General features: G+C 40.5%; 1 protein-coding gene across 2 annotated transcripts in view; it reads right to left on the bottom strand.

Moving 5' to 3' along the window:
- Positions 1–24,708, bottom strand: part of TEC (tec protein tyrosine kinase) — an 83,593-nt gene that overhangs the window by 4,228 nt on the left and 54,657 nt on the right. For both annotated transcript variants that reach the window (XM_087724783.1, XM_087724784.1), the window contains 13 exons: positions 23,967–24,048; positions 22,392–22,520; positions 20,720–20,760; positions 17,034–17,218; positions 14,092–14,157; positions 11,882–11,936; positions 9,424–9,503; positions 7,576–7,709; positions 6,008–6,082; positions 5,263–5,434; positions 2,939–3,155; positions 2,198–2,262; positions 474–592 (listed from right to left, as the gene is read on the bottom strand). In XM_087724783.1, the coding sequence (XP_087580909.1) occupies positions 474–592; positions 2,198–2,262; positions 2,939–3,155; positions 5,263–5,434; positions 6,008–6,082; positions 7,576–7,709; positions 9,424–9,503; positions 11,882–11,936; positions 14,092–14,157; positions 17,034–17,218; positions 20,720–20,760; positions 22,392–22,520; positions 23,967–24,048 (1,420 nt within the window). The remainder of the gene's footprint in view (positions 1–473; positions 593–2,197; positions 2,263–2,938; positions 3,156–5,262; positions 5,435–6,007; positions 6,083–7,575; positions 7,710–9,423; positions 9,504–11,881; positions 11,937–14,091; positions 14,158–17,033; positions 17,219–20,719; positions 20,761–22,391; positions 22,521–23,966; positions 24,049–24,708) is intronic.

The raw sequence follows: 24,708 nt of genomic DNA on the forward strand, positions 1-24,708 counted from the left end.
ATTTACTTATCTATTTAAGTTTGTAGTCTGCCCATCTCACTATGAAGAGCGAATATTACATTATAAACTGCCCAGAGTCACTTAGGTGAGATGGGGAAGGTAGAAATTTGATAAGCAAATAAAACAATCAGAACAGCTAACCAGAAACATGTGTTTTACAATATATTTAGAAACCACTAGAAGGAAAAAACGCACAAGTTAAAAACAGATTACAACATCTGAAACTCCTGAATGTTAAGTTTTAAGTTACGTAAGGACTAATGTCCATGAAACCCATATTTTATTCAAGAGTCCCTGTGTTTATTTCACCTACAACTATTCATTGTTTGTCATTAACATGAAGCATTCCCCACCCATTCTATCTTAACTATAATTATTGCTTTGGCATATAATTTGAAGAGGCTAATCGAAGATTTGAAAAAGTAATTCTCCTAATTTTTTTTTAATAATAAAAAAAAGTTTAACAATCTTACCAAAAGACCAAACGTCAGACTTGCTACTGAATCGGCTGTAATTGAAAACTTCAGGCGGACACCACTTCACGGGAAATTTAGCACCTGAGGAGCTGGTGTACTGATCATCAAGAACATACCTAAAAGGAGGGGGAAAAAAATCCTTCCTCTGAAATGAGTTACAGGGGAATCTCGGTACTCAACTGCTTCAAAACTCGTCAAATTTGGTACTCGACGCATTTTGATTTGATTTATTTATTTGATTTATTTATTTGTATGCCGCCCTTTTCCCTAAAGGGACTCAGGGCGGCTCACAACTCAAAAAGGGAGGGGAAATACCAACAAAGTTACAAAACATAAAACCATACATAGTTAAAAAACACAACAATCATACCGTTCGAAGTGGGGCAGCGAGTCTTTAGCCCCAGGCCTGTCGGAACAGCCAGGTTTTAAGGGCTGTGTGGAAGGCCTGGAGGGTGGTGAGGGTACGAATCTCCACAGGGAGTTCGTTCCAAAGGGTCGGAGCAGCCACAGAGAAGGCTCTCCTCCAGGTAGTCGCCAGTCGACACTGGCCGGCCGATGGAATTCGGAGGAGGCCTAGTCTGTGGGATCTAATTGGTCTAGTGGAGGTAATTGGCAGTAGGCGGTCTCTCAAGTACCCAGATCCAATACCATGAAGGGCTTTGTACGTGATGACTAGCACCTTGAAGCGTACCCGGAGACCAACAGGCAGCCAGTGCAGCTCGCGGAGGATAGGTGTTACGTGGGTGAACCGAGGTGCACCCACGATCGCTTGCGCGGCTGCATTCTGGACAAGCTGAAGTCGCCGAATACTCTTCAAGGGCAGCCCCATGTAGAGCACGTTGCAGTAATCCAGTCTAGATGTCACATTTTGATGTGAAAATGTTGTCCCAGTACTCAGCATTTGTTTAGTACTCACTGTGCTGCAATAGGAAAAGGGGGACAGCTGCAAAGAATGGATAGGAAGTTGGCCATGCTGGGAAGGGCACTGCAAAAGGAAGGGGGTGGCCACTCAGAGTGGACAGGATGTCAGCCATGCAGGGAAGGTCACTGACATAGGAAAAGGGTCAGAAGGAAATTCTTCCCAGCAGAAAAAAAAGGGTCATGTGATAAGTCACATGGTTTGGTTGGGAGGCATCCTTTTTAGTAGTTGTCGCACTTCCTGGAACAAATTAACACCAAATACTGAGGTACCACTGTACAAGAAACTGACCCAGTCCTCAAATAAGGACCACTTGTTTAACAATGGTTCAAAATTACGATGCCACTGAAAAAAAGTGACTTTGATCTATCCTCAAAGTTATGATTGCTGCACAATCCTTGCAGTCACATCATCACAATTTGCAACCTTCCCAGATGCCTTCTGGTGAGCAAAGTCAATGGGCGAAGCTGGATTTGCTTAACAGCAACAGGTTTCGCTTTCATTGCTGCGTGATCCGCTTAATGACCATGGTAAACAGGGTTGTAAAATGGGACCTGATCGCAAGCCTAGTGGCCGCATTGCTCATCAACTGAAATTTCAGCCCCAATTGTGGTCATAAGTTGAGGAGTACTTGTAATTTTTTCATGTCGCTGCCTAATGGTAATGGATACATTTGGCAAATATTTGGTTATGCAAGCTTCACATTATCGGGGGTCTGTTTTAAGTTAAAAACACGGCCACTACTCTACCACTTTGGAAGGTACAAAAATATAAACTTAAAAGGTATAGAGATGATTAATACCTTGTCATTCCAAAATCAGACACTTTCACCACTCCCGACTCATTCACTAAGCAGTTTCTAGCAGCCTAGAGAAAGAATAAAAGTAAAACAATCGTTAGATATGGACTGCATATCTTGGATGTAGTCTGATTACTGCTTAACATCTACCAGTTAAAGAAGTCTAAAGGTGTTAGGATCCCACCTATTCCTTCTCTTTCTCATCAGCCACCTCCAGACCTGGGTCCTGTTGACTCTCCATCTGAGGGTTGATGGACAGCCCAGGCTCCACCATCTATCTATCTATCTATCTATCTATCTATCTATCTATCTCTCTCTCTCTCTCTCTCTCTCTCTCTCTCTCTCTCTCTATCATCTATCTATCTATCTATCTATCTATCTATCTATCTATCTATCTATCTATCTATCATCCATCTATCATCTATCTATCATCTATCTATCTATCTATCTATCTATCTATCTATCTATCTATCTATCTATCTATCTATCTATCTATCTATCTATCTATCTTTCTTTCTTTCTTTCTTTCTTTCTTCTTTCTCTCTCTCTCTCTCTCTCCCTCCCTCCCTCCCTCCCTCCCTCTCTCTCTCTCTCTCTCTCTCAAAGGGACATGAATCTTACTTTGCATAGTTTTTGGTCAAAACTTTTCAGAAACATTATAAAAATTCAGACACAAAGCAGATCCTTTAGACCCTCTTGCTTTGTGAACGCAACACATTTACACCTGTTCATCCCCAGACTTACCAAATCTCTGTGAATGAAGCTATTTCTCTCCAGGTATTCCATTCCTTCAGAGACATCCTGACACATAGTCAGCAAGTTATCTTTAGTGAAGTGTCCTCGTCTTTGGCGAAGATAATTTAGAAGGCAGCCATGCTCCATGAACTCCGTCACTATGTAGATGGGTCTCTGCTGAGTACAAACGCCATAGAGCTGGACTAATTTCGGATGCGTCAATTTCCTGAAAGTAGTTGAAAGAAAGAAAGAAAGAAAGAAAGAAAGAAAGAAAGAAAGAAAGAAAGAAAGAAAGAAAGAAAGAAAGAAAAAAAAAGAGTAAAACGGGAAGCAACAGGAAAATATAAATAGAAATATAGATGTAATTTTCTTCATGAAGTTAACTTTATCTAAAAAGCATACCGTATTTTTCGAAGTATAAGATGCACTGAAGTATAGGACGCACCTAGCTTTTGGGGAAGAAAACAAGAAAAAAAATCTGCCTTTTCCTCCCAGCAAACAGCCTGTTTCAGTTACAGTTTCAGCACAGTCTGTTTAGCACAAGCAGCTGATTGTTAGGCCTCCCAACAATCAGCTGTTTCAGGCTACAGGGATTGCCATTGCCTATTGCCGCCTCAGTGCGCCCCATTTTCGGCCTCTGCATTCCATTTTGGGTGACAGGGATCAGAATGGGTGGAAAATGGGGCGCGGGAAGGCCGAAAATGGGGCACCCAGAGGCAGCAATATGCAATGGCAATCCCTGCAACCTGATACAGCTGATGGTTGGTAGGCCAATCCAACCAACAATCAGCTGCTTGTGCTAATCAGGGAGTGCTGAAGCTGAAACAGGCTGTTTGCTATTTGTTGCAAGGAGGCAAATTGCTGGGAGGCAGAAGCCAAAGTGTGGGGGCCGGCAGGTGGGTGGGGCTACATTCAGTGTATAAGACGCCCCCAAATTTTCACCCTCTTTTAGGGTGGGGAAAAGTTTATACTCTGAAAAATACAGTACACATTTGGAAAGAAGTCCATGAAAAATAGCTTATGCAGTCTTTATGCAAAAAACACAATAAAAATTCAAAAGAAATAGAAGCAGAGTAAAATAGCAAGTCCCAGTCACATAATGGCTTATAACTGTAGGTCTACAGAGCAGGGCAATAGCATTCAATATTAAGGCAAATGGAATTAATCAACCAAGATTTAGGATTTGAAACCAATTCAAAATGCAGGCTCAAACTTCAGTATACAGAAATGTGGCTGTAACACTCCACCACTGATATTATATCCTAAAATGTAACGTTTTGCAAGATTACACGTCTAAAATATATACAACAGATAGCTGGAAATAGAATACTACTTTATAATGCCTTGGTAAGGCCACACTTGGTATACTGCATTCAGTTTTGGTCACCACGATGTAGAAAAGATGTGGAGACTCTAGAAAGAGTGCAGAGAAGAGCAACAAAGAGGATTAGGGGACTGGAGGCTAAAACATATGAAGAATGGTTGCAGGAGCTGGGTATGTCTAGTTTAATAGAAAGAAGGACTAGGGGAGACATGATAGCAGTGTTCCAATATCTCATGGGTTACCACAAAGAAGAGGGAGTCGAACTATTCTCCAAGGCACCTGAGGGTAGAACAAGAAGCAATGGGTGGAAACTAATCAAGGAGAGAAGCAACTTAGAACTGAGGAGAAAATTCCTGACAGTTAGAACAATTAATCAGGGGAACAGAAGTTGCCTCCAGAAATTGTGAATGCCCCAACACTGGAAGTCTTTAAGAAGATGTTGGATAGCCATTTGTCTGAAACGGTATAGGGGTTTCCTGCCTAGGCAGGGGGTTGGACTAGAAGACCTCCAAGGTCCCTTCCAACTCTGCTATTGTATTGTATTGTATTGTATTGTATTGTATTGTATTGTATTGTATTGTATTGTATTGTATTGTATTGTATTGTATTGTAAGAATGTAATAATTATGATTAACATTATCAGTTTTACTTGTATTAGAATGTATGAAAGCCAAGTACCACATTGTTCATGCATTGATTTGATACGTTTGTAAAAAAAAATTTTTTTAAATGACAAAAATACAGATTTGGTTCTTGCTAAATTTGGGTTTAGCAAGTTTGACACTTCCAAAATAGATTTTATTTACAGTGCGCCAGGGAACAAAATAAGGAGAGAAGCATTGTAGCCTTTTGATGTTCTGATCCAGGCAATAGAGGTAATTCTTTAAAACGAAAGGAAACAGAGTAGAACATCTCAAGATGTTCAGAAGACATTTCTTAAGAGGTTTTGCAGCCAGGTTCTTTTAATGATTTCTTAAAATAATAACCGGCACCTTTGCCTGTTACTTACATCATCACTTTAGCTTCTTCTATAAAGTCCTCTTCGTACATGGCACCTTCTCGGATAGCTTTGATGGCAACTTTGTACTGGGCTCTCCATTTGCCCAGCCGCACGACGCCAAAGAGACCACTGCCCAGTTCTCGCATAAAGGTGAGTTCTGCAGGATTGATTTCCCATTTCTCTATAAAAACAAGAACGGACCACTTGAGGATCAACCTCCAAGGCAAACTGGAAGACCTTTTTTTTATTGTCAGTATTCTTGTTCTTATTTCATCTTTCTTTAAAACCCAGGAACTTTTGAAAACTCAAACTCTTCAAGGGTACTTTTGAAGAGTCTCACTGCTTATTCTCAAGGTTGGCACACAAAATGCTGCCTTTGGACCAGTGGTGAGATTCAATTATTTTTACGAGTGGTTCTGTGGGCGTGGCTTGGTGAGCTTGGGCCAATCACTTTCTCCCAGTCCCTAGGAAAGAAGCAATGGCAAACCACTTCAGATGGTTGAGACTTTAGCCCACTGTTTCTCAACCTTGGCAACTTTAAGTCTTGTGGACTTCAACTCCCAGAATCCCCCAGCCAGCACAGCTGGCTGAGGGATTCTGGGAGTTGAAGTTCACAAGACTTAAAGTCATCAAGGTTGAGAAACACTGCTTTAGCCATTAGATAGTTGAGAGGAAATGTATTTATTTATTTCAGGGTTTTTTTTTTGTTAATCTACAAAATCAGTCATATATTCATAGAGAAACATAAATGTACCATAGCTGAATCCAGCAGTAGTTGGTGAAGGTTTCACCTTCGGAGTCACTGGATATCGTAGCCTCGTTACAAGCCCTAAGATTCACAGAAAATTCATACGGTGAATAAGTTACTTTGGAAACTAAGCAAGACGAACAATACTTTCTGGCAATAGCAATAGCACTTAGTCTTATATACCGCTTCATATTCCTTTCACAGTCCCCTCTAAGTGGTTTACAGGATCAGCATATTTTCCCCAACAATCTGGGTCCTCATTTTACCCACTTCGGAAGGATGGAAGGCTGAATCAACCTTGATCCGGTTAAATTGCAACTGGCAGTCAGCAGAAGGAGCCTGCAATACTGCACTCTAACCACTGTGCCACCTCGGCTCTGGTGTTTTAATGAAAACTATGTTATTTTCTTATAGCATCATTCACTTATACCCGTGATGGCGAACCTATGGCACGCGTGCCACAGGTGGCACACTGAGCCATCTGTCAGGGCACGCGAGGCTTGGCCTGTCAGCTGGCCAGGGCGCATGCGCACGCTGGCCAGCTGACTTCAGCTTTCTTTTGAGGCCATTTTTCGCCCTCTGGAGGCTTCAAGAGCTTCCCTGCGTGAAAAACCCTGCGCAGAAAACCCGCCCTATGGGCAAACTGAAAGTTCAGGAACAGACGTCTGGGTTGCTCGTAGAGCCGGTTTTAGCCCTCCAGAGCCTTCAGGGAAGCCTCCTGGAGGCTCCTGAAGGCTCCGGAGGGCTAAAACCGGCCCTATGAGCAACCCGGAAGTCCAGTTTGCTTGTGGGGTCGTTTTTTGCCCTCCGGAGCCTTCAGGGAAACCAAAAAATTCGCAATTATGTTTTTTGTAGCCTATTTCCCCTTCTGCACCATTTTTTTTTTTGTAAGTACCAAATTTCCAAAATTAGGTTTGGTTCAAGACAAAATCAGGTTGCGACCAAGGTTATGAAATGAATTATGGTCGTGACCAGAGGTTCTACTGTACTTTGAAATGGTTCCACCACAAATGCGCGCACAACAAAAGCGCGCCTGACTAAACCGCGGTGTCTAAAGCGCGGTGACAAAACCGCGCGACGAATGAGCGACTAATTAGCCCGAAAGCACGCCGACAAAAGGGCGCCGACAGAAGCGCGCTGTAACGTAACCCTCAACCTAACCCTAAACCTAATCCTAAACCTAACCCTAAACCTAATCCTAAACCTAACCCTCAACCTAACCCTAAACCTAACCCTAAACCTAACCCTAAACCTAACCCTAAATCTTACCTTAAATGAAATCGCGCTTCTGTCGGCGCGCTGTTGTCGGCGCGCTGTTGTCGGCGCACTTTTGAAATCGCGGTTTTAGCGCCGCGGTGTTGTCGGCGCGCTTATGACGTTCGCGCTTTTGACGGGTCACACTTTGAAATAACTTTAAGCACATATGACTGAAGTAGGAGTGACATAGAACTTATTTGAACAATTTATTTTCTTGAATCATATTAAAACCATTATGCATCTTCAAAAGACCTCAACTTTAATAGTTTGGAGACAAAAAGTACAAATTAAAGGATAGAAAACTCAAGGTCACATACCTGCAGCATTGTGTTTATGATAGTCAATTAACTCTGGAATAGAGTCAAACAGATGCTTTTCCGCCAAATAATATTGCTTTTGTGATGTCATTGTTTCTTTTATATGGTAGTGTCTTACTCCAGATAGCCCTTCTCTAAAAGACACAATGTAGAAATTAAAAGGGTTTTCACTCAAATTTTTTTTGATGAATAAACATATGCTTATATTTAGCTAACAAAATATTTCATTTAATTTTGGAGATGCATAGTGCTCAATATGGGTCTATTTAGCAACATGCTTTGCCCTTCAGTGGTCCTCACTGCAAGAAAACTGTGGGCACTTGGAAATCTTTCAATGGGAAAGGTGAATTTGACTTTTCAGAAACAGTGTAGTGTTGTGGAAATATGCATGTCTCTCGTTACATCCAAATCAACTTGGAAACATGTTCCATTAATTCACCGGGACACAGTCCAGAGTTCAGAGTTTTGGATGCTAACACGATTTCTGAAACCTGCAAAGAGGATCAAAGCCACATTTATATTTCTTTAAGATAATTGAAAACCAGCTCCATCGTTCTATTTGATTCTTCTCTTGCACATACTTTTTAAAGGATGAAATGAGAACAGTAAGGAATAGAGGTAGTCCTCAACTTACAGCAGTTCTTTTTAGTGACCTGTTGTGGCCCAGCAGGAGCCGTTGGAGCTGCAAACAGACTCCGACAGCGAGGGGCCCTATGAGTCGGCTCTGGAAGATGTGGAGGACCCTGGACAGGGTTCTGACTTCGAGCAGAGACCAGAGAGGCTGGTCTATATTTGGTCCTGATTGCTAGGAATTTAGGTGGTTAAGCTTATCAAATTTAGTCTAATAGTGGCAACAGTCATTTCAATGTCAAGCAGCATTTTATTTAGTTTAATTGATCTGATTTGCTGCCTCAATAAATGGAGTTTAAAGAGAATATTTCTTTTTTATAAGACCAAGTCTCTGTAAGCACAAAAGAATACAGGGCGGGGCATAACTAGGGGGTCACAGCAACACTTGTAATAACAACACAAATAATTCATACACCATTCGAAAGCCCATCAAAAACTGAGTTTATTGACACGATTTAATAGTCAGTATGACCACCATTAGCCCTTCGAACAGCATTCAAACGAGGTGGATAAGAACACAACAAATCTTCAAACAGTTCCGTTCGATTTTCCAGATTTTCCAGAGGGCGGGGCATAACCTTTTCCTAGGGGGTCACAGCAAGATCGACAGCAGTTTACAACTTCCGCGACACCTCATTTTAAAGCCCATAAAAAACTGAATTGAATGAGCTATTAAATGTTAAATTTGTTTCGGTTGAAACTTTGAGAATGAATTTGGAAACTGTGTTGAAAAATCTGGAAAATCGAACGGAACTGTTTGAAGATTTGTTGTGTTCTTATCCACCTCGTTTGAATGCTGTTCGAAGGGCTAATGGTGGTCATACTGACTATTAAATCGTGTCAATAAACTCAGTTTTTGATGGGCTTTCGAATGGTGTATGAATTATTTGTGTTGTTATTACAAGTGTTGCTGTGACCCCCTAGGAAAAGGTTATGCCCCGCCCTGTATATTTAAAATGTTGTCATCACTTCAGAGGTGGTTTTCTGCCGGTTCGCCCGAACCGGTAGAGGAAATCGTGGCTGGCCCCGCCCACCCATCCTGGCTCTATGGCACCCCATTTAGGCACTTTTTTAGCCAAAGCGTGCGCGCGGAAGCCTGAGTGCATGCGTTGACATGCCGCATGCGAGCAAAGCTAGCGTGCATGTGCTCTCACATTTGCAAACCAGTAGGGGAGGTAAGTGAACACCACCCCTGCATCACGTGGATCAGAAACTTACCCTCCAAATTTTGCGTAAAGCGATACTGTATATAAACCTGGCTGACTGGAGTCCCTCACCATAAACCCCCCTTCTTTATCCTGAAATTCAAGAAAAAGAAATGAAACTTTTGTTAGGAACCAACCAAAATTCTCGGTTGCATGATTTGCAAGATTCACCATTTCCTTATGAAACTTAGATGGCATTTCAATTGCAAGGGACTCCGACTATGATAAATGCTGGCTCTGTCCTGACAAGCTGTTTCCAGGGAATTGCTACCAGGAGCAAAGTACCGCTCTTTGAAGCGTTAGAAAACTCTTGAAGTTAAACAAAAATTCAGAGTTAAAAGTTGGTTATTTACACACCCACTCAACGGTATCTCTCAAAGTTGGAAGAAATGTTTGAAAGGGGCACAGGGGTCTGGGTAGAAATCCTAGAAATTAGGCAGTGGAAGAGGGTAGAAGTGGGAGGAATATCTGGATTGAACAGCGAGGAAACAAACATACAGGGCGGGGCATAACCTTTTCCTAGGGGGTCACAGCAACACTTGTAATAACAACACAAATAATTCATACACCATTCGAAAGCCCATCAAAAACTGAGTTTATTGACACGATTTAATAGTCAGTATGACCACCATTAGCCCTTCGAACAGCATTCAAACGAGGTGGATAAGAACACAACAAATCTTCAAACAGTTCCGTTCGATTTTCCAGATTTTTCAACACAGTTTCCAAATTCATTCTCAAAGTTTCAACCGAAACAAATTTAACATTTAATAGCTCATTCAATTCAGTTTTTTATGGGCTTTAAAATGAGGTGTCGCGGAAGTTGTAAACTGCTGTCGATCTTGCTGTGACCCCCTAGGAAAAGGTTATGCCCCGCCCTGGAAAATCTGGAAAATCGAACGGAACTGTTTGAAGATTTGTTGTGTTCTTATCCACCTCGTTTGAATGCTGTTCGAAGGGCTAATGGTGGTCATACTGACTATTAAATCATGTCAATAAACTCAGTTTTTGATGGGCTTTCGAATGGTGTATGAATTATTTGTGTTGTTATTACAAGTGTTGCTGTGACCCCCTAGGAAAAGGTTATGCCCCGCCCTGTAGATAGAGATAAATATTTAAGAGAGGAATTTGGAAGGCAAGTTTAAAAAAATAGCATAGCAATTAAAGTATTGAAGTGGGTAAGAGCTGATGGATAGATGATGATGATGATGATTATTTTATTTTTTTGACGTTTTTTCTCTTAAAGCGTAGCAATTAAAAAGTATTGGAGCGGGCAAGGGATGATAGATGGATGGATTCTCTTTTTTTGTTGCTGTTATGATTTGCTTCTCCTTTTTTTCTCTCTCTCTTTACTTAACACTTCTTTTCTTTAAGTAGGTGATAGGATTAGAAGTTACAGAGGAAAGGAAGGAAAAGTCTTTTGATAAAGGGCAACATGATTAAAAGCTAGAATAAGGGATAGAAATAAGAGAAGGGGGAATATCAGTGTATACATTTTTATATAATAAAATGGAAGTAATAATAAGAGAAAATGTGGAACAATTGAACAGTGATAGATTGCAACCTCATATAAATGCATATTATTCTTAGAAATACATAAGTTGACTGAATGAACAATTATGATTAACTATTAGTTTAATTTGTATTAGAATGAATGACATTCAGGTGACACACTGTTCACGCATTGATTTGATACATTTATAAAAAATAAATAAATAAACTTTTTTTAAAAAAAATCTCAAAGTATTTCTGTGACTCTTTCAAAGGACATGGCTGTTTTAGCGCTCCAACAAGAGGGGCTTATGACACTCTAGCACAGGGGTGTCCAAACTTGTGAACTTTTAAGATTTGTGGATTTCAACTCCCAGAATGCAATATTGGAATTCAACATTATGCAAGCACAAGCAACAGTCAAATTAGAGCATTGGACTTGAAGAGAGGCAATATCAATAAACTTAGAGCTTGTGAAGGATTCCATGGATGAGAATCTTCCAGAGGAAAACAACCCAAGAAGTTTGGGAAACTTTGAAAAATGAAATATAAAAGCCCAGTCTCACACAATTCCAGTGAAGAAGAAGAGACCTCTAAAGAAACCAACATAACTGCCCCCTCCCAAGGTTCCTGTAACTTCAATGCCTTCTATCATTTCATTTATGTTAATGAGAATTAAGTCCAGTATGGCTGACCCTCTAGTTCCGTTCTCTGTCTTTTTGGGAGACAAAGTTGTTGGCTAAGTTTGTCAGGAGTCCATTTGATCTTCCACTTGGTGCAGAGTTTGTCTCTCAGATGACGCCGGAGTAGTTAAAGTCCCTCACTTCTATTGTGTGTGCTTCTTTACATATCCTAGTTAACTGACTAGCAAAAAAAATTCATCTATTTCCTCTGTTTCATTGGGTGGCCTGTAAGTATACACCTATGGCAATGACGTTCTTTTTTTTCCTTTTATTTTATCAGAATAATGGTAAGCCCACCTCATTTCTGAGAAGTTGCTCTGCCTGACTTCTGTTCAGATTTCTGCAGTACCACCTAAAGAGGAAAACAGTAAGAGTTTAGCATGTTATATATAAATGCTACTTGTGTGTGTATGTGCCTCTTTACTAGGTCTTTCGGTTTGAACACAAAATACATTTTTCAAAACACAGACAATATCATCTGTCTGCACCTACAAATGCATCTCTTCCCACTAGGCAGCTGAAGAAGATACCATATTTTTTGAGTATAAGACGCACCTTCCCCCCACAAAAGAGGGATGAAATTTGGGTGCGTCTTATACACCGAATGTAGCTTTTTGGAAGCTTTTTTTTTCCAGCCCTAATGAGGAGCTAATGAGTGATCTTCCCTTTCAGGCAAAGCACGGAAGATCAGAAGATCTTTTCACTCGTTAGCACCTCATTAGAGCTGAAAAAAAGCTTTGAATATTTTTACTGCAGCATCCTGTTGGAAAAATTTCCCAGTTCTCCTTTCAGCTGGGAGAAGTTGAAGACAAATGATTTGAAGACTGCCTTAAGAGGTTCTTCTTTTGTCCAGTTTCTATTCCTTTGGGGATATAATCCCTTTAAGGACAAGGCAGGGATTTTTCCTATTGGCTATCTGAGTTTTCTCAATGGTTTCCTTCAAGCAAGCGCTGGGCTGGTTTGTTGATTTAGCTTTGTTACATTTTACGAGGTGTGAAGTGCTTTTGGCTGAATGCCCAGACTTCTAATTAAGCTTATTAAGAGTTTCCCAGACCACCTGGGGAAAGAAAAAAAGGGGCAAAAAGTGTCATTTTATTATACTATTGTGTTTGCTTGCTTTTCTGGTGTTATGGGAATAAAAATGAATACCTGGTAGGCAGAATGTCCCCCTCTATTTTCCTCCCCAAAAACTAAGGTGTGTCTTACACTCTGGTGCGTCTTATACTCTGGAAAATAGGGTAATCACTGTCTCAGGAAAAAAAGATGGCTGCTTTAAGGCATTCATGCTGTGGATACTTTAAAGCACTTTTCTGGCACTGAAGGTGGAACATTGTATGTCCCACAATATATCCATATGATTTCTATGAGTTCGTCCAACTCTTTTTTGAAGCCAGCTAAAGTGGTAGCCACCACTATATCTCATGGAAGCAAATTCCAAATTATGCATTTCATTTTTTAAAAAGTTCTTTTGTTTCTTGTGATCCTTCTAGGATTCAATTTTATTGAATGACCTCTGGTTCTAGTATTTTTTTGGAAGAGGAAAAAAGTTTTTCCATGTCCATTTTATCTACACCATGTGTTTGTGTGTATTTACGCCTTCATCATGTTCTCTCTCTTTTGCTTCAGTGTGTGTGTGTGTGTGTGTGTGTGTGTGTGTGTGTGTGCATGCACACATGTATGTTTTCCAGCATAACTCTGGAACACCTCGAGCAATTTCAACCAAAGTTGGTACACAGATGACTTACTCTCTGGAAACAAATACTGTGGGGGTAAGACATCCCTAACACCCCTTCAGGTGCTCTGTTAAGATACAGCCTGTTGTGCCTTAAAATGGCTACTACCGTACTGCTGTAAAATGGCTTCTACTGTACAGCACAATGGAGTTGCCATGGTAACAGCTCCTCAGTACTCCACAAGGGGGCTCCCTCTGGTAAGGGGGAAAATCCAACATTAGAAATTACATTTGGTACGGACATTTTCAACAAGGCTTTGATTATTTTTGAGGACAAATGTACGGCTTCTGGGGGCACAGGGAAAACAATTCTAACTAATTTAATTGTCACCAAAATCAGGGCTTTTCCTGTCTAATATAGGATTAGGATAAATAAATACCCGGGCAATGCCGGGTTATCACGTAGTATTTAATAAAAACAGTCAATAAAACCATTTATGATAAAGCCAAACTATTAGAGTACATGAAATACAATAAAGTTCATTTTAATAAGACAGTTCAAAAGACAACATACTGCTGAATCTTAATGGGACAGTTTATACTTGGCTATGACAAAATCCTTGAGAGAACTTGGCTAGTAAGTTATGAATGGTGGGTTCTACTGTCTTCTGAAGCATCATATGGCGCCCCAGAATTGGTCAGGAATGGCTCTTAAGCATCTTTCTGGAGATGCAAAGTCTTAATGGGATACCACCACATTCTTGAGTCACCGGCTGTTTCCCACGAAATGGTCAAAATACATAAAATCACATTTGCTATATAAATGTTGACTTACTCATACTGCTCCAGGCTGTTGGACTTCTTTCCTGTTACGTAATTGCTTGGAATATATCCTTGGTTTCTAGAGTGATAAAAAGGAACAATACAGGAAAGGTAAAGGTAAAGGTTCCCCTTGCACATATGTGCTAGTCGTTCCCGATTCTAGGGGGCGGAGCTCATCTCCGTTTCAAAGCCGAAGAGCCAGCGCTGTCCGAAGACATCTCCGTGGTCATGTGGCCGGCATGACTAAATGTCGAAGGTGCACGGAACGCTGTTCCCTTCCCACCAAAGGTGGTTCCCATTTTTCTACTTGCATTTTTTACGTGCTTTCGAACTGCTAGGTTGGCAGAAGCTGGGACAAGTAATGGGAGGTCACTCCATTAGGCAGCGGTAGGGATTCGAACCACCGAACTGCTGACCTTCCTGATCGACAAGCTCAGCGTCTTAGCCACTGAGCCACCACGTCCCTTAACAATACAGGTAGTCCTTGACTTATAACAGTTCTTTTAGTGACTGTTCAGACTTACAAAGGCACTGAAAAAACTGACTTATGGTTTTTCATATCTATGACCATTGCGGCATCTGCATGGTTACATGATCAAAATTCAGATGCTTGGCAACTGACTCATATTTATGATGGTTGCAGTGTCCTGGGGTCATGTGATCTCCTTTTGTGACCTTCTGACAAGCAACATCCATGGAGAAGCCAGATTTACTTACACACCATATTACTAACTTAACTGCAGTGATTCACTTAACGACGGTGGTGCGAAAGGTCGTAAAAATGAGGCAAAACTCACTTAACAAATGAATCACTAACAGAAATTCTGGGCTCAATTGTGGTTGGAAGTCAAGGACTACCAGGGTACTAAAAATGCATTGTAAAAATGTATTTTAATAAGGTAAGAAATGTTTGAATTCCACATATAAACCATCTAGGACACTAAAAGCCACGTAGACAAAAAAATGCATTAACAGATTTCTTCCCATTATTAGCTAAAGACATCAAAGCACATGATGCTTTTCGTTCAGCTGTTATGAAATTCAGGCAGTGAGAAAAATCAAGATCGGTCTGGCTCTCAAATAATGAGATTTGCCCGAGACACAATTGCCATCTTTTGAACATCTAAATCAGTGGTAGTCAACCTGGTCCCTACCCCCCACTAGTGGGCGTTCCAGCTTTCATGGTGGGCGGTAGGGGTTTGCTGTAACTCTGCTTTATTAAATTTATAAAGTAAAGTTACTTCCCTACTTTATAAATCACCAATTACTGTGGAACCGGTGGGCGGTTAGAAAATCTTACTACTAACAGAGATACAAAAGTGGGCGGTAGGTATAAAAAAGTTGACTACCCCTGATCTAAATAAACTTAGAAGATTTAGGCAAGGTGATTATTTAGTTCATTAGGATTCGTTTCCTATTAACATGTTTGTATTTGCCATCATGGAGGATAATCCAGAATATTGGAATTGAAATCAGTTATTTCTGTGAACTTTGACCAAAATCTATCTATCTATCTATCTCTCTCTCTCTCTCTCTCTCTCTCTCTCTCTCTCTCTCTCTCTCTCTCTCTCTCCCTCTCTCTCTCTCTCCCTCCCTCCCTCCCTCTCCCTCTCTCTCTCCCTCTCCTGTGTCCCCCCCCTCCACGTCCCCCAAAATTAAAAACACATAAGACTTCAGCTGTCAGTCTTCCCTGAGTTTCTGCACCACCCAAGATCGGGTCGACGCTTGGGCATCAGGACCTCGGACAGCACCCCAAAGTTCGGGGAAGCTGGTAGAGTTGTTAAAGAGGATTCAGGTTAATGCTAGGGTTCCAAGTAACACCCCAACGAAAGAAGACTCCGAAGCTGGAGTTTCCTCATAGTTCCATTGATGCATATTGTATATAACCGTGATGGTAAACCTATGGCATGGGTGCCACAGGTGGCACGTGGACCCCCTCTTTGTGGGCACAAGAGCCGTCGCCCCAGCTCAGCGCCATCACACATGGGTACGCGCCTCCCACTGGCCAGCTGATTGTTGCACATGAGGGAGGCATGTGCAAATGCGCGGGGAAGGGTCGTTCACACATGTGTGGGGGAAGGGCAGAGTGCGGTGGTCTCCGTGGCCCATTTTTGGGTCCCAGGGGGCTGCAGGGAGGCCTGCTAGGGCAAAAATGGGCCATGGGGGAGGGGCTGAGCACAGATATGTGGGGGTTGGAGGAGCAGGGGGGATTGCATTTGTATGCTCAGTGGGGCGGGGCACACAGTGGGTGGTGGTTGCACATACATTGCATTATGGGTGTGGGCACACACACGCTCACTATCACATGTGCACATGCGCTTTTGGCGCATGAGAACAAAAAGGTTAGCCATCACTGGTATATAATATGTATTATATTTGTGCCAGAGGTGGGTTCCTGCCAGTTCTAACCTCTTTTATAGAAGAGGTTCCACAAATCTACTGTGCCATTTAGAACTGGTTCCAGCTGCCTCCTCCTGTTCGTCCGCACCATGCTTGCCCCGCCCACCGCTCACTGATTGGCTGACTCACCAATTGCCCCGCCCACCTCTAAAAATCCTATCTAAACTTTAAAGTCTTAAAGCTGTCAAGTTTGAACACCCCTGGGGGATTTTTTTCTAAAGGGTTAGGGGTGCAAGGGTATTGTAACTTGACAGCTTTAAGACTTGCGTGTTTCAAATGCCAGAATTTCTGAGCCAACATTTGGGTTGCTAAGCAAGAGCGTTGTTAAGTGAGTTTCACCACATTTTCCAAGTTGGTCATGCCCACCCAGTCACATGACTGACAAGCCACTCCCACTTGGTCGCATGGCTGGCAAGCCACTCCCACCCAGTCACATGGCCAGCAAGCCACTCCAACAAAGCAGGCCACACCTACAGAAGAGGTTCTAAAATAATTTGAAACCCACCACTGATTTGTGCCTATACTTAAATTAAACTAGATAATTGCATTCCTTACCCATATTTATCTTTTGCTTTCCACCAATGGATGTCATTTTTTTCAATTACAATATATTCTTGACCTCTTTCTAATCTCAAATCATGAAGTTCCGTGGGCTCAAAGTCATACATGGCTATGACCACTTCTTCTTCCTCCGACTCTTCCTCTTCTGGAGGAACAGGAGGTGGGGGTCTTCTCTGAAACTTAAAAAAGTTATGATCCGTTATTGATTGAAATATTCTAATAATTCTAATTAGCAAGATAATTATTTGGGATGCCTCTAATTTCCAACTGCTTATTCTCAATGAAGCAGAATAAAATGCTTTACACCAAATTGCAACTCTAGGAGGGAAATTAAAATGTATGCAAGCAACTTATACATCTAAATTATCCCATTTGTGTTTCCGGGGAACAAATGATGAGCAAACTTTAACAAACTTGACACAGAAATTAAAAACGAGCTTGTGTTTCTGATGAAGGAAACAGCTAAAAATTACAGTGTAAAAATTACGGCTGCAAATTAATTCTGGATCCAGAACCCTTCATTTTAAAAACAGATACAGGATTCTGGAAAAGACACAGATGTTACATGCTTCCAGGAAAATATAATAAGGGTAACACATATTTGGTTTTACATATCCTAACAGCAGCCAGGATTGTATACGCACACAATGCTGGAAAAACCCAGAAATCCCTACAGATGATATTAGAATCCAAAAAAGAAAAAAAATCTGGAATGTGCAGAAATGGATAGGTGCCTGAAGCATGGAGCAGCAGTGAAAGCCAAAGGGAGTTTGTTCCTGACGTCAGGCCCTGGAGCAGTGGGGAGGAGCAAAGGGAGTTGGTAGAGAAGGTAGAGAAGGGCAGAGAAGCGCAGGCAGCAATTACTGAGACATAGGAGATAATCAGACCCGGATGGTTGTGATTTGGCTCCTCCCAAGAGAGTATATAAGAAGAGACTTTGGGAGGAGACCTTTTGCAGGACACAACCGTTTTACTAAGCTGGAGAAGCTCTTGTGTGTATCTCTTATCTGTGGGAGTCTGGGTTGCTGCCAAAGTCTTGTCTGTGAGTAATTACTGTGAATAAAGCGTGGCTAACTGTAACCTTGTGACGGCATGACTCACCGTACGGTGGGGGGGTCAGAACAGATATAGCTATATTGCCTGGAATTTAGTAGTTCATATTCTCAGAAAGGCAGGCCTGAAAATTTCATTCAGATCTGTTATATATCTATTACATACATATACACGCATGCTCTTTGTATCAGCTATTTAAAAATGACATGGCACAACCCAACCCCATCCTAAATTTCTTTGAGAGCAATTTGGTAATCTTTATCCTGTAAGAACGGAGTACAATAACTACAAATTTCATTCATTTTGGAGAGAAATGGGGACGGTGGGTTGATATCCTCATTAGAATCAATGAGACTACACCGATATTGCATTTCATGGGTTGAAGGGACGGATTATTAATCTTGCATTTAGTAGCCTATCCCTGAGTGAAACTTGCTGACATATACCCATATGCCTGTGAGTAATGGTGACTAGTACAGGTATCATAGTTAGAGGCTTGTCCATCTAATATTCAATTATTAGGGTGTAACTACATGTTACTGCTAGTTCCTAAACTTGTTTTTCTGGCGCTAACATGAATGGATGAGAAAAAGCAAGCAAGAAGATGGGATGTAGGAATCTACACACACATATGCAAATTTACTCTCTGTGAAGCTTAATTGCCAGTCAGGCAGCGTGGAGGAGAACAGTGGAGAATTGCTAAAGACTAATTAGGGAGCAGAAACTACAGGGAGACACTAATAAGTAGGGAGGGAAAACCTTTAATATTTTCCTTCCTGAGGTCAGAGGTGGATTTCTTATCGGTTTGCCCCCGGATCAGGCAAACTGGTAATGGCAGTGGCGGGAGGCTCCACCCGGGCACTTCTGTGCATGCGCAGAAGTGACAGGTGCGCACGCACAAGTGAACTGGTAGTAAAATAAGTTGAAACCCACTGCGGGCTGAGGCAACTCCAAATTTAAGTAGTTTGATGTTGCAAAGAAATGCCACAGCATACTCTTAGAAGACTATGCGTTTAATTTGGGTTTTTGAAAAATGGTGAGTAGATCTCGTTGAACAGAACAATGGAAACAAATCTGTTAGTGCCATTTTTGTTCTTTTGTGCACATAAATAGGTTCAAACAAATAGCTCTTCCTTAAAATCCCCAAGTTTATAAAGAGAAAAGTAAAAAAAATATGAGCCTGTCTTCCATACCTATTTATCTGCCTATCTATCTATCCATCCAAACTCTCTGCAGTACACAACACTATGCAATTTTTAAAAAATCCACAGTAATTACCTAAACACTGTCAATCCAAACAAGAAATAACAATACAAACATCAATTTGTCAATCGTTATCATCTCAATTAAGCAATATCTCAATCATCTTTGAGAGGAATTCAATTTTTAGCAGTTTACGGAAGATGAATGGTGAACCTTTGAGGTGGTCCCATTATGATTAGCATCCTTTTACCTGTGATCTTTTGTCTGTAATGTCCCTGTTTTGCTTTTTTTTTTTTTTTACAGTTTTAAAATGTTTTTTTGTAATAATTATGATAAGTGATTTTATGTATTTGTCTACTGTTTTAGTTTTGTTCTATACCAGTGTTTCTCAACCTTGGCGACTTTAAGTCCTGTGGACTTCAACTCCCAGAATTCCCCAGCCAGCACAGCTGGCTGGGGAATTCTGGGAGTTGAAGTCCACAGGACTTAAAGTCGCCAAGGTTGAGAAACATTGTTCTATACCACCCAGCAGAGGTGGGTTCCTACCAGTTCGCACCAGTTCGGTGGAACCAGTTCGTCAAATCTATCGAACCGGTTAGAACAGGTTCTACCAGTGGACCTGAAAAGCAGGCCACACCTAAAGAAGATTTTTTGAAACCCATAACACACAGACAGACAGACATACAGAAAGACAGACTCACACAGAGAGAGAAAGAGAAAGGAAGGAAGAAATAAATAAATAAAAAAGAAGAAAAGAAAGAAAAAGTGAGAGAGAGATGAAAGAAAAAAAGGAAAAAGGAAGGAGAGAGAGAGAGAGAGCGCGCGCGAGAGAGAGAGAGAGAACACATGGCTGGCAAGCCACTCCCACCAGGTCACATGGACAGCAAGCCACTCCCATAAAGGAGGCCACACCCACAGAGTAGGTTCAAAAAAATTTTGAGACCCACCACTGCCACCCAGAGTGATTTTTGGTGGGATGGGTAAAAATAAAACAATAAAATAAAATAAATATAAAATATGCAGGGGACATATCTGAGGTCCATAGGCAGCCTATCCCCCAACATGGAAACAAGTGGTGAAGAGAGTATTCAGCCTCCTTCCCATCATGCACTGTCATTAGAGAAGATTTATTAGTCCATTCAGAATGCATGCAATGCAATCTTTTGAATTATGTATGACTTACGTAGCTACACATTTCGAAGATTTAGACACGTTTGGAATTGGTGGGAAAAAACTGTCTCTACAATAATAGTTAAAAGTTCCATTTTGCAGAAGAATAAATTAAGCTTTAATTTTTAAACAGCTATCAATTTAATTTAGCCATTAGTCTAGTCTATAACTTTATCAGAATTCCCAAACGAAATCCCAAACTAAATGCAATTTCCCCCCTTATTTTTGCTTATTGTGCTGAACTTTATTCTTACCTTATGTTTATCTGTCATTGTCGAAGGTAGAGCTTTAATTCCTTTAAAAAAGCAAGAGAAAATAAAACTGTGTAAGATGACACATATCCATAAAAAGGTTATTGAATATTTAAAAATGCCTTTTACTGTACAGCTGTTTTCAATTTTTGCTGGTAACCTCTCTGTATCTGTTAATGTTAAAATAATGGCTATATTATATGGTTTATTATTAACTTAAAACTAATATTCTGGGAAGTATTTCAGGGCAAAAAATAGCAAAATTGAATGAATTCCTGAGTAACGTGATACCATATGAACTGCTTGCTTATTCTGGTGTTATACTTTATTATCAATATTAAAATTCAATCATCAAATCTGCTGTGATACTGGTGTAAATCTATCCGTAAAGATGAAGAAAGAAGAAATGAAAATATATACATACAAGAGAGGGAGGGAAGGAGGGAAGGAAGAAAGGAAGGAATCAATCGCCCAGGTACGCCTGGTGCGCCAGTTGCGACCCTACCTGAACCGGGAGGCCCTCACAACAGTCACTCGGGCCCTCGTGATTTCTAGGCTGGAATACTGCAATGTGCTCTACATGGGGCTGCCCTTGAAGAGCATCCGGCGACTTCAGCTAGTGCAGAACGCAGCCGCGCGAGTGATTGCGGGTGCACCCCGATTCACCCGCATTACACCTATCCTCCGCGAGCTGCGCTGGCTACCTGTCGATCTCCGGATGCGCTTCAAGGTGCTATTGATCACCCATAAAGCCCTACATGGCAGTGGATCTGGATACTTGAGAGACCGCCTTCTGCCAATTACCTCCCTACGACCTATAAGATCTCATAGGTTAGGCCTCCTCCGCATTCCATCGGCCAGCCAGTGTCGGCTGGCAACTACAAGGAGGAGGGCCTTCTCAGCAGCGGCCCCGACCCTTTGGAACGAGCTCCCCGTAGAGATTCGTACCCTCTCCACCGTCCAGGCCTTCCGCACAGCCTTGAAGAACTGGCTCGCCCGTCAGGCCTGGGGATAAGGACCACTACCCCGCCCGAATGTTGTATGCATGTTGCGTATTATTTTATTATGTGTTATTGTCTTAGTGTTGTATTCCCCCCTCCCTGGTTTTCTGTGAGCCGCCCTGAGTCCCCTCAGGGAAAAGGGCGGCCTACAAATAAAATCAATTCAATTCAATTCAATTCAATTCAATCAATTTTTAAACAAATATTAAATAGCGTAAATTAAAATTAAAATGGACAAGTTACCATTAAAAAAAACAAAAGGAAAAATAAAACTATACAAGAAAATACATAAAAAACAACCAGCAGCTATTGCAGATCCTGAATTCAATATTTGACAAATTCAAATAATAAATTCATTCATTCATTCATTCATTCATTCATTCATTCATTCATTCATTCATCAGATCTTATTTTTAAAAGAATTCTAAGTGTTCAATGTTGATCGAGAATGTTCAGGATTTTTTTTTTCTGAAGGAGAAGATAATGTGTCATTTTCCAATTAGCCAAATACCTACCATAATTTTCTCATAAATTGCAGGTCAATAATTAACATGAAGTTAATGTGCCGCAGCAGTGTGCAGTACACTAATTAAACTATTCGATGGATTATCATGTAACAGCAACCATACTCTTTAGTAAAGATTTTTAAAAGATGCATTTATGAAAACACTTACCATTTTCAAAGAGATTGTACTTTTCACAGCCGGGCGCCAGTTTTTCAGTCTGCCGGCAACATTGATAGATTCCATCTGTCCAGAATTTAGGATGATACTTAACCATTATATTATTATTACTCTTTATTTCTAAAAACAGAAAGGAAAAGTTAAAAACGGCCACATTTTAAATTATCATTGTCTCATTTAGTCGTACTGTAGTAAATATTTGAACCCAAAGAAGCTTAGCTCAACTTGCAACAATCCAAATATCCTCAATAACAACAGGAATAAATTGAGATTATTTACATATTCTCATTAAGAGCCAAGAAATTTAAAGTGCCAAACTGAGAAAGTCCAGTTGTCTTTTGGAAAAAAACACACACCATGACCTGGATGATTGAGGATCTCTATAGACAAATCATAGAAAAATTCATCAGGATGGCTCAGACTTCTGTTTATATTTTAAGAGAGAGATCAGGCAGCCAAGAAGTTTTTTTCTATTTCTACTTAATTATGAAATATAAGAGGGGCTTAGGGTCGTGCTGAGCTCTTTGAAAAGAAATATCTTCTGCAATAATTATATGCCCATCACAAGGGGGAGGTTTAAAATGGTTTTTTTTTAAGTAGGAAAGATCACAGTTATAAGGTAAATGTATTCTCCAGCTGATAGCATTGCAGATTTTTTTCAGGGAAACACCAACAATCTGTACTTTGGCTAGCATTCATTGTTTGTATGACCAGAGAAATACCACATTTCCCACCTAAGTATTTGAGATAGATAGATAGATAGATAGATGATAGATAGATAGATAGATAGATAGATAGATAGATAGATAGATAGATAGATAGACAGACAGACAGACAGACCAATAGAGAGAGAGAGAGATGAGAGAGAGAGAGAGAGAGACAGAGATGAGAGAGAATAGAATAGATAGATAAAAAGATAGATAGATAGATAGATAGATAGATAGATAGATAGAGAGAGAGAGAGAGAGAGAGAGAGAGATAGATAGATAGATATGTAGATTGATTCCCTTCTGACGGTTGCTACCTTGTTTTTCCTCTCAGTACATATTTTTTTCATCCAAAGCAACAAGGAAATAATAATAGTAAGCTTATATCCAGCAACAATACTCTTAATATTTTATTAATCAATAACATTTGGCTTTCTTAGGTCGTTGGAATGGACTCAATAGGTGGATGAAAGGGCCAAATCTAGTCTAAACATTTGGTGATTGTGTGATCAACCATAATAATAAGATTCGTCGCACCGTCACCCAGATGTTCAGACTGGATTTGGCATTTTCGTCCACCTATTGAGTCCTTGCCAAGGACCTGGAATAGGCAGATGCTGTTTATTTTATTTACATGCTGCCTGACTACAAACAACTTTTAGATAGTCACAAATAACAACATTAAGAATGAAAAAAAAGAAAACAACAGAGAAAAATGAAGAGTAAGGATGGCAAGGAATTGTTTCCTGACTTTAAAAAAAAATTAAACTAATAAATAGGCAAGTGTAGGGGAAATTGTTTGTTAAATTTCCTTCACACTCTTCACTTAGAGATGTATGTTTTCAAGAACCGCAATTACCTTCTTTTAAATTTCTTACCCACTGATCCCTACTATAGGCAGTGGGGGCAAAAATATAAAGGGTACTATGATCGTAGACAACCTGTAAGAAAGAAAAAACCAAATATTACTTACTACAGACGTTTTGCCTCTGCAGCTATTATAACTAATTGTTCCTCAATTATTACAATTAATTATTGCTCAATAATTGCTAAATTAATACATGATATAAGCAATGGACTGAATGAGGGCTTATACAAATGAAGCGATTTATGGCTGGTTTTTTTAAAAATTTTATTAGCTTCCTTGAAGGGTTTGCAGAGCGGAAAGTTAGGTTTTACAACAAAAGGAGAAATATGTAGCAATAGCACTTAGACTTATATGCCACTCCATAGTGATTTACAGCCTTCTCTTAGCAGTTTATAGAGTCAACACATTGCCTCCAACAATTAGGGTCCTCATTTTACCGATCTCGGAAGGAAGGAAAGCGGAGTCAACCTTGAGCCTGGTGAGAATCGAACTGCCAAAACTGCAGGCAGCTAGCAGTCAGCAGAAGTAGCCTGCAGTACTGATTTCCAACCACTGCACCAACATGGCTCTCATAACTAAATAATTATTATCCGTATATAAATTCTTTTTGTTGTTTCTTGAAAGCTACCTTATGTCACTTTTAAATAAAGCCAATATCTGCTTTCAATATTTGGAATCTAGGAAAAATCAACCATGGACATCAATCCAGTTGAGTGAATGCCAGTTACTCTAT

This window comes from Thamnophis sirtalis, unplaced genomic scaffold (genome assembly GCF_051295495.1).
Source record: "Thamnophis sirtalis isolate CommonGarterSnake01/CBP01778 unplaced genomic scaffold, rThaSir2_p1.2 scaffold_10, whole genome shotgun sequence".
NCBI lineage: Eukaryota > Metazoa > Chordata > Lepidosauria > Squamata > Natricidae > Thamnophis > Thamnophis sirtalis.